The sequence below is a fragment of the Sinocyclocheilus rhinocerous genome, unplaced genomic scaffold, assembly GCF_001515625.1.
Source record: "Sinocyclocheilus rhinocerous isolate Xijiao unplaced genomic scaffold, SAMN03320098_v1.1 scaffold1093, whole genome shotgun sequence".
NCBI classification, from domain to species: Eukaryota; Metazoa; Chordata; class Actinopteri; order Cypriniformes; family Cyprinidae; genus Sinocyclocheilus; species Sinocyclocheilus rhinocerous.
Window position 1 is genome coordinate 1,116,464 of NW_015626381.1, and position 10,492 is coordinate 1,126,955.

The 10,492-nt window shown below is 38.1% G+C and overlaps 1 protein-coding gene across 1 annotated transcript in view; it reads right to left on the reverse strand.

The window, feature by feature from the left end:
- Positions 1 to 788: 788 nt before the first annotated feature.
- LOC107713195 (selenocysteine insertion sequence-binding protein 2-like) overlaps positions 789 to 10,492 on the reverse strand; it is a 12,879-nt gene continuing 3,175 nt past the window's right edge. Inside the window, exons 3-9 of the mRNA XM_016518635.1 lie at positions 8,852 to 9,146; positions 5,756 to 5,888; positions 4,507 to 4,724; positions 3,694 to 3,718; positions 1,175 to 1,287; positions 997 to 1,095; positions 789 to 836 (exon numbers count right to left, since the gene is read on the reverse strand). Coding sequence (XP_016374121.1) covers positions 789 to 836; positions 997 to 1,095; positions 1,175 to 1,287; positions 3,694 to 3,718; positions 4,507 to 4,724; positions 5,756 to 5,888; positions 8,852 to 9,146 — 931 coding nt within the window. The remainder of the gene's footprint in view (positions 837 to 996; positions 1,096 to 1,174; positions 1,288 to 3,693; positions 3,719 to 4,506; positions 4,725 to 5,755; positions 5,889 to 8,851; positions 9,147 to 10,492) is intronic.

A 10,492-nucleotide genomic window follows, 5' to 3' on the forward strand; every position in this document is an offset into this window, starting at 1 on the left:
ACACACACACACACACACACACACACACACAGAGAGACACACACAGGAGACCGATGAGGACTGCTGCACACATTACACAGCAAATACACATGATTGTGTCTTTGTTATCATATTAGGGTGCTCCATGATACTGGAAAAAGCCTGATAACTCCATGTATTGTTTTTCTGAGATATATATTGCGATGTGAAAAAATACAGGCATTTTTAGCAGATGACTTCTGTTATAGCTTTATTTGGAAAGAATTTATTTAAACATTTAATCTACCAATATTACTTTATATTTTAAAAAATATTGTTTATTTTCATATTACTATAATACCATTGTACTATATTTAATATAAAAAAAAAAAAACTGAAGTAAAAAATAAAGTTTAAATTTCAATTTACAGAACAATAGTTCAATTGCAATAACAATATTTGTCTTAATTCCTTTTTTTCTAACGTTAAACCATCAAGCTTTTATTTTTATCTTTCAAGAAGAACTTAAAGTTTCAGTTTAGGTGATTACTGATAATTGTTGAGTTTCCATAATTGATTCTGTAATTTTCCTTTTGATTCCTGTAAAGCTACTTTGACACAATCTGTATTGTATAAAGCGCTATAGAAATAAATGTGATTTGACAGGTTTATAAAGTGTATTATGTGTGTGTTTATGTGTGTGTGTGCGTGTGTGTGTTTATGTGTGTGCGTGTTTGTGTGTTTATGTGTGTGTGTATCTGTGCGTGTGTGTGTTTATGTGTGTGCGTGTTTGTGTGTTTATGTGTGTGTGTATCTGTGCGTGTGTGTGTTTATGTGTGTGCGTGTGTCGTGGCCAGATCAGGAAACTCGTCCTCATCCTGAACAACAGACAGACAATCAGTCCCAGAGTATGTGAGTGGAGTGGCAACAATTTCCCCTCCGCGCTCCGAGCATGTGTGTGTTCATGAGTGAGTGTGTGTGTGTGTGTGTGTGTGTGTGTGTGTGTGTGAGAGTGTGTGTGTGTGTGTGTGTGTGTACCTGAAAGTACAGTGGCTCAGGTGTGAGGTGTGTGTTGGGTGTCTCTGAAGGAGTCGATCTCTGTCCTCCTGCACGACCTCCAAAGCTCATCTGGAAGTCCTGCGGGTCAGATCATGCAGAATAAGTCAGAAGAGTCAGAGCAGCATGTCATGTGATGTGTGTGATGCTCGAGTGTTACCTGTGTGTAGTTCCTCTGCTCAGGTGTTCTGCCTCTGTGATACGCTGTGTTCCTGTCTGTCCACGGCTTCTGGACGGTCTGTGAGGCTACATTCCCCCAGCTAACAGCTGCACCTGCACACACACACACACACACCCACACAGACACAGACACACAGACACACACACACAAACAAACACACACAGACCAACACACACAAACAAACACACACACACAAACACATACACACACAGAACCACACACAGACCCACACACACACACACACACACACACACAAACACACACAGATACACAGACACACATGTACACTTTAAAGGCCTGTTTAGGAACCATAACGATAACTACAACTACAACATTAACCATAGCAACAACAATAACTATAAGAATGTAATATAACTGAAAAGATAACTATTACCATAACTAGAATGATAACTATGATGACAGATATAACGATAACTGTAGCTATAATAACTATATCTATGACAATAAATATAATGATAACTATAACAATAATTATAGCAATAACTATAATGAAATCAATAATTAACAATAACTGTAACTGTAATAACTATGATAACTTCGATGAACATTAACGATAAGTATTATGACTAACTAATGATAACTATAGCGTTAATTATAATGACACTGACTGATAACTATAACAACTATGAAGTCAACTATAATGATAACAATAACTATGATGATTATGATAACATCAATATCTATGATGACAACTATGATGATAACAAAAAGTATGAAGAGAACTATGACGATAATTGTAATGATAACTAAAATGCTAACTAAACAATAACAACAACAGATGATATTGTTCTGTTTATAATAAGTGCACTTCAGTTTTAGCGTCTGCTGCTTTAAATGCTCGAGCTCTTTAAAGCCAGATGGATTCTGATCGTTCATGAGCCCAAAAAAAGAAATAATCGTTCTGAAAGTGATTCCAATGATATCATTCCTCTGTTGTTATCATTTTAGTCGTGGTGTGGACTAGGGGTGTGCGATATATATCGTCTGCGATAATATTATAATTGTTGTTTTAACGTTGTGCGATTTGACATTATCGAGTATTTTGCAAAAACCATTCAAAACACCCTCAGAGTGCACGCATACATTACGTGAAGTCTAGACAAGTGCATGTTCTTTCACTTCATGATTCAGTCTATTAAAATACATTTAGAATGATCACAAATTCAAGACATGATGGCAGAAAATTTATATATTTTACCACTCCATATAGTTAATCAATTTCACACGATGAGTGCTGTTTTTCTCCAAATATTACCATGATTACAAATGTGATATTGATTTTTTACAACAGTTCAATAAACAAGTTAATTAAGAGACACTAATATTGCCTGTTTTTGCTCTATTTCGACAACAAAAATAATTCCGAACAAAGCCACAGCACTGTTTTGTGTCTCTGAGCAAATAACGGTGATTCGTTCCTGAATGAATCAACCGTTCAAATGATTCGGTTCAATCGCAGTGACTCACTTATTAACAGTGACTTGCTGCCACCTACTGGCGGTTTTAATTTCACATTCAAAGTATCTTTTCATTTTTTAAATAATTTCAAATATCAGTATTCAACGTTTTATGTTTAATATATCAAAACATTATTTATGCATTTGTAATTGCAGGTTAAAGTATTCATGTCTTGCATTAAACAGTGTGTAAATACATCTAAATATATTTACTTCAGATGCAGCTTCTGTGTTGATTTCATTTGCTTGGTAACAGCCCAAATGTCTTATTATTCTAATTCACTGATTAAATGTAAGAATTTGACTCAAAAGATATTGGACACTTTTAGAGAAAATGGCTTTATAAAAGTAAAAATGCCCATAAAATGTAAAAATCAGTTAAAACTGACCACCACACAGAATATGAAGAATATTAAAAACATTAGGAGTCAGCTGTCTGTGGTAGTGGCACAATAACACACTCGGCAAAATATCGTCTAATTATCGTTATCGATAAAATCCCAGAAAATATTGAGATTTTTTTTTTTTGTCAATATCGCACACCCCTAGTGTGGACTCACTATTCTCTTAGAGTTAGAGTGATTATTAAAACTATGGTTACAGCTTGTGGTGAACTCATGAAAGTTCAGGTGAAAGTGAAGAATTTTACCTGTCATGACGCCAGCGTCCACAGCCTGCAAACACACACACACACACACACACACACACACACACACAGAGATGAGAGACCCCTGCAGTTTTAATCAAGTTTATTATAATCCACCTACGTCACATCTTTACTGATTAGTGCATTTTGCCAAGTCAAGCATTACTAGTACTTGTGTCTCATTAGAGCTTATGATTTGTTTCAAAACTACTAATCCTCTGTATTAAACCTAATCTTGAGATTTTTTTTTTTTGTCAATATCGCACACCCCTAGTGTGGACTCACTATTCTCTTAGAGTTAGAGTGATTATTAAAACTATGGTTACAGCTTGTGGTGAACTCATGAAAGTTCAGGTGAAAGTGAAGAATTTTACCTGTCATGACGCCAGCGTCCACAGCCTGCAAACACACACACACACACACACACACACACACACACACAGAGATGAGAGAACAGCAACCATATGTGACCCGTGCCGGCTAAATGAGTGTGAATGCGCATGGGCTAATTTTGAGCTACAATCAAAAAATGTGAAAAATTTAGATTTTGGTCGAATTTGGTTGGTTTTCACAAAAATGAGTTCAATTAAGCCCTCGTCTAGCGATCCCAATGCTCCAAATAGTACATAAACATCTAAAAGTATCTTTATTTGTACGTCTCATTAATGTTAATCTAAGAATAACAGAAAAGATCGCTGCTCTTGATTGAACTGCTTTTGTAGATTTAATAATCAATGTATTTGTAATGAACACACTGAAGTGATTTTTGCATTTATATTATTTGTTTTTCTTACTTCAATGTTTTTGTTTAGATGTAAAATGTAAAAAGTAACGCACTATTTGTTTCTTTCTTATATTTGTTCTATTGTTGTTTTTTTGCATCTGTTCTGAAATATATATACTGTATGTGTGAGTGTTTGTAAAATGGCACAGCTTTTTAAATATCTGAAAGAAAAAAAATGGTGGGGGGAACTATCGATAATAATAATAATACGAATTCTACTAATAAGAACAATATAAAACGCACTAAGGATTAACAAGCTGCTGGATTCATAAATATTAATCAGGTTGTGTGCGTTCGCTCGTACTGATTCGCTGAAATCAAATGAGGGACGATAACACACATTCCTCCTCACTATAATGAAGTCAAACAGACATGTGTCTCAGGCCAGACAAGCTGAACGTACCGTGGCGGCCGTGTGCTGATTGGTGGAGGTGTTGGCGGCTCCCTGGTTGTGTTTGGGGCTGCAGTAGCCGCTGTCGCTGTCGATGTCGGCCTCGCTGGCTCCCTGCTCGCTGGACGACTCCTGCTGAGACGTGCGTCTGCACCCAGCTTTATTCTTCCACTGAGGACTCGCCTGATCCGACGCACATCTGACGCTGCCAGACGCCTCGCCGGGGAAATCTGAAAACACAGTGTGTTCAGAGCTCAGGGCTCACTGGCTCAGGAATAAAGCAGGAGTTCTGCAGTGTTTATGAAAGTACGTTTAATAAGGAATAAATAGAAGGGAACATCAATATGGCCTCTTGTATTAGCAACACTTCACAGTTTCAAAATACAAAAATCTCCTTTCCTTTTAAATTCATTTTACAAAAAAAAAAAAGTTTATGGCTTGAACATCTCTGCGTCCAAACACTAGAATATGGAAATAATTTTAACTGTACCTTCTGATCACACTGCAAAAAATATTCTCTGTCTTGTCTTCCAGTGCAAATATCTAAAGATTCCTAAATCAAGAATCATTTACTGGAGACGCAAAATGACACTAAGAAGTCTTGTTTTACGAGAAAATGATCAAAATGAATTGATTTTACGATTAAAGGAAGAACAAATATCTGCAAATGAGCTCCGAAAAAATCAAATTAATTCACAGCGAAAAGTTTTCATTCCCCAGTGACAGATATTTGTTCTTATTTTAAGCATAAACTTACTTCGTTTTGTTCAGAAAACAGGACTTCATGTGTTCATGTTGCTTCTCCAGTAAATGTATCTTGATTTAAGGACGACTGAGGAAGAGATTCATTTTTTGTAGTTCATGCAACATTTAATGCCATGACTTTCTGCTTCAATTTAAGAGCTTTCTAGGCTTTAATTTTTGGAAGACTTAAAGCTGCAGTCCTTAACTTTTAAATACAGAACAGAACTGCGTGCGTCCTGCAGAAGAACATTCTTCTCTCTGTTTATGTCTACTCCGCAGCGGTTCCACCAGTGCCAGTCTGAAATAGTCCGAATATAAACACTTATTTATTATAGGTGTACCGTAGTGATTCAGGATAAGCCAAGAACACGGTTTGGAAAATGGATTCATGATGCACTCGCTTATTATATTAATTTAGTAAATTTCGAACACATAAAAAAAGTTACGGACTGCAGCTTTAAAAGACCTTTTTTAAGTCTTGCAAGTAGCCTGTAAAGGTCAAAGGTCAGCTCAGTACCTGTCTGCTGCGCTGCATCCACCAGCAGCACCGTCTTGGATCTCCCATCAGGCCCGGCGGCACACACCTCCTTCTGTACCGCCACGCTCCGCATCACGGGACGCTTGCCTCTCATTGGCTGAGCCACTGGCTGCTGCGAGCGACACACATGAGCGTTAGTTTACACTAGTGAGCAGACTTGAGTGTGTGGGTTAAAGGCACAATATGTACGATTTTCAGACCATATTTAACATAAATGGTTCATAAAGCATTATTTTCAGCTTTATATTTGGTATACAGTACAGTCATCTGTAAATATATTTTCTCAGGGTTTTGTTTTTTTTATTGATTTTCTCGAAGTGACAACCTACAGAGTCCCTAAAATAATTTTAAAAAAATACATGCACACAAGAAACTTTGTTTGTGCCCTCGAGAAACTATTCACATGCGAATAGTTTGTGAATAGCGAATAGAATGGGAATTTTTTTGCATGCTTACACATTACAATTTCTAGCTTTACATAACCTAGTTCCTTTGTGCATCACTATGAATAAAACGAGAGCATGGATGCACATGAATTAACAGAGATCTACTTGCTCAAAATTTGGCTTTTCTTATTGTATTACCTCTAATATCAAGGCATAATGTGAATAGAGAATAGAATTGGAATTTTTTTGCATGCTTACAACATTACAATTTCTAGCTTTATATAACCTAGTTCCTTTGTGCATCACTATGAATAAAACGAGAGCATGGATGCACATGAATTAACAGAGATCTACTTGCTCAAAATTTGGCTTTTCTTATTGTATTACCTCTAATATCAAGGCATAATGTCTAATTTAACACATCCTCTGTGGCGGCGCAGAAACATGACACAAAATGGGCTGATGACATAAAATTTGCCAAGTTCAAGGGTCTATAAAAAAAGACTGGTACTGTAAAGTGTTTCAAATGTGGCTTTCATTAGGGCAGTATGCAATATTTCAAGGCCTTAGGGCTCTTTAATGCATACTCTGTGACGGCCAAGAAACCACACCGCGAATTGGGCTGATGGTGCAACAGGTGGCTCAGTGTGCATTGTCCTATATGCTAAGTTTAATGGTTTTTCATGCGCACATAGAAGTCTGTATATTTTTTATTTTTGCAAAGGTCCTTGAGACTGTGTAATACGGTGCTAAGAATATGTGACCCTGGAGCACAAAAGCAGTGTTAAGTCGCTGGGGTATATTTGTAGCAATAGCCAACAATACATTGTATGGGTCAAAATTATACATTTTTCTTTTATGCCATCTGCCATGAAATCTCAGTTCTTGTACAATAAATTTATTTTCATTAAATTCTTAATTTTGTATTATAAAAAACTAAATAGGGGCTGTAAACAGAAATATTTTTCCATACTCCGCTTTCTTCTTTTTTTCCATACTTTTCCAAACCCCTGCTGTGCCTTTAAAGGGATAGTTCACCCAAAAATGAAAATGTGATGTTTATGTCTTGTACCTTGTTTAGGACGGGGTTTCGTGAGACGCCTCTCCCTCTCTGCGTCTGGCTGCAGTCGGAGACGGGGTTGAGCACGCCGGCCTGCAGGGGCCCCGTGTACGGCCCCGGGAAGGGCTGGTAGAAGCCCATGACGGGAGGGCAGGGTGTGGGCATGATGGCGTGGTAGTACGTGGGGTAATCGCTGGTGACGGGGGCCTGCGGGGACGACAGGATCGGGTACGCCAGGTACGGCCCGCCGGGGCTCGGGTTCAGCTGCTGCCAGCGGTGATCTCCGTTATACACAGGCATCTGCCGACTGAACCACACACACAAACACAGCTCATAAAGTAGGGATGCATCGATCTAGAGGTGGGCGATACGGCAAAAATATCATATCACGGTTCTTTGTAATGTTGGTTTTTCTATTTTGCAAGCTGTCTGAGCATTACAGCCAAACTAATGTCCCTATTATAAAGACAAAGCCTTTCAAGGTAGCATAATATAAAAAATAAAGGCGGATATTTAGGCCAAAGTGGGCAAAGATAAAAATCTTTGTCATTATTTTATCTTTGTTATTAAAAAATTAGAACAAAGATATTCAAAGATAAGCATTACTTTGACAATATGCCAATGATAACAGTAAAGAGAAAAGAATGATTAACTGAAAAACAATGGAAAAGCAGCGCAAGCGAATAAAAAAATGAAAGCTGCGGTTCATTGTTTATTTATGATTTTTCATTGTTTTTACAGAACATTTATAGTTAATAATAGTCTACTGGTGTTAAACCTTCTTCAGTCATTTTGAATTTGAATTACCTTCACTGAACATTTATGTATAAGACAAGTTTGTACAAGATTTGTAGTTCATGCGTCTTTTCTGCAAAGATATTTAACAAGTGATTTGTTGAACATTTACATCATGTGTGCTGCACTTGGAATAGAATTTTCTTTAACTAGAGGGTTTATAAAGAAAAAGTTACTTGAATCATGTTGTAGTTACATTTTCAAGTTGACTAGTTGATCGAGTTTTTTTTTTGCCATATCGCCAAGCCCTAGGCTGAACTATGTGTTGGTCTGACCAATGGCAGACAGGGAAAACTGTTTGAAACTGTCTGTTTTTTCCATTTCCACGCTGTGATTCAGCTGTGACACACACACACACACACAGTGGCACAAAGTGTGCACTTCCACCAATTCAAAGTGAACAGGAAGGGAAAGAAGCAGGATCCATCGGGAATAGAGGCAATAACACACAGATATGCAACTGTACACAAGTCATTTCATAGACTTTTATATCACATTAGACTACAGACAAAGAGAAAACTTTGCATGATTTAATAAGGTTATTAATGCTGTGTATGCAGGTTTCGTTTTGTGTCTTAGGGCATCAATGTGTCGTCACGAGCCGCAGGGTTTAATTTGGATTTGTCTGTGCATGTTTTTTTTACTCTCATAGATTTTGTTACCATTGCCATGCATTATACGACTGATAGACTGCAACGGCTGGAGTTAAAAATCATCAAATGTGTTCTACTGAAGAAACAAAGTCACCTACATCTTGGATGCCCTGGGGGTAAGCAGATAAACATCATATTTTCATTTTTGGGTGAACTATCCCTTTAAGGACTCGTCTTGTACCTTGTTTAGGACGGGGTTTCGTGAGACGCCTCTCCCTCTCTGCGTCTGGCTGCAGTCGGAGACGGGGTTGAGCACGCCGGCCTGCAGGGGCCCCGTGTACGGCCCCGGGAAGGGCTGGTAGAAGCCCATGACGGGAGGGCAGGGTGTGGGCATGATGGCGTGGTAGTACGTGGGGTAATCGCTGGTGACGGGGGCCTGCGGGGACGACAGGATCGGGTACGCCAGGTACGGCCCGCCGGGGCTCGGGTTCAGCTGCTGCCAGCGGTGATCTCCGTTATACACAGGCATCTGCCGACTGAACCACACACACAAACACAGCTCATAAAGTAGGGATGCATCGATCTAGAGGTGGGCGATACGGCAAAAACATCATATCACGATTCTTTGTAATGTTGGTTTTTCTATTTTGCAAGCTGTCTGAACATTACAGCCAAACTAATGTCCCTATTATAAAGACAAAGCATTTCAAGGTAGCATAATATAAAAAATAAAGGCGGATATTTAGGCCAAAGTGGGCAAAGATAAAAATCTTTGTCATTATTTTATCTTTGTTATTAAAAAATTAGAACAAAGATATTCAAAGATAAGCATTACACTTTGACAATATGCCAATGATAACAGTAAAGAGAAAAGAATGATTAACTGAAAAACAATGGAAAAGCAGCGCAAGCGAATAAAAAAATGAAAGCTGCGGTTCATTGTTTATTTATGATTTTTCATTGTTTTTACAGAACATTTATAGTTAATAATAGTCTACTGGTGTTAAACCTTCTTCAGTCATTTTGAATTTGAATTACCTTCACTGAACATTTATGTATAAGACAAGTTTGTACAAGATTTGTAGTTCATGCGTCTTTTCTGCAAAGATATTTAACAAGTGATTTGTTGAACATTTACATCATGTGTGCTGCACTTGGAATAGAATTTTCTTTAACTAGAGGGTTTATAAAGAAAAAGTTACTTGAATCATGTTGTAGTTACATTTTCAAGTTGACTAGTTGATCGAGTTTTTTTTTTGCCATATCGCCAAGCCCTAGGCTGAACTATGTGTTGGTCTGACCAATGGCAGACAGGGAAAACTGTTTGAAACTGTCTGTTTTTTCCATTTCCACGCTGTGATTCAGCTGTGACACACACACACACACACAGTGGCACAAAGTGTGCACTTCCACCAATTCAAAGTGAACAGGAAGGGAAAGAAGCAGGATCCATCGGGAATAGAGGCAATAACACACAGATATGCAACTGTACACAAGTCATTTCATAGACTTTTATATCACATTAGACTACAGACAAAGAGAAAACTTTGCATGATTTAATAAGGTTATTAATGCTGTGTATGCAGGTTGTTTAAACACTGGCTGAGTGAATGTGTGTGTGTGTGTGTGTGCAAGTGAATGAGTGTGTGTGTGTATGTGTGTGCAAGTGAATGTGTGTGTGTGTATGTGTGTGTGTGTGTGCAAGTGAATGAGTGTGTGTGTGTGCAAGTGAATGTGTACCTGGTATTTATCACGTTATGGGGACCAAATGTCCCCATGTGTGTGTGTGTGTGTGTGTGTGTGTAAGCCTGTGTTTATGTGTGCAAGCCTGTGTGTGTATGTAAGCCTGTGTGTGTGTGTGTGTGTGTGTGTGTGTGTGTGT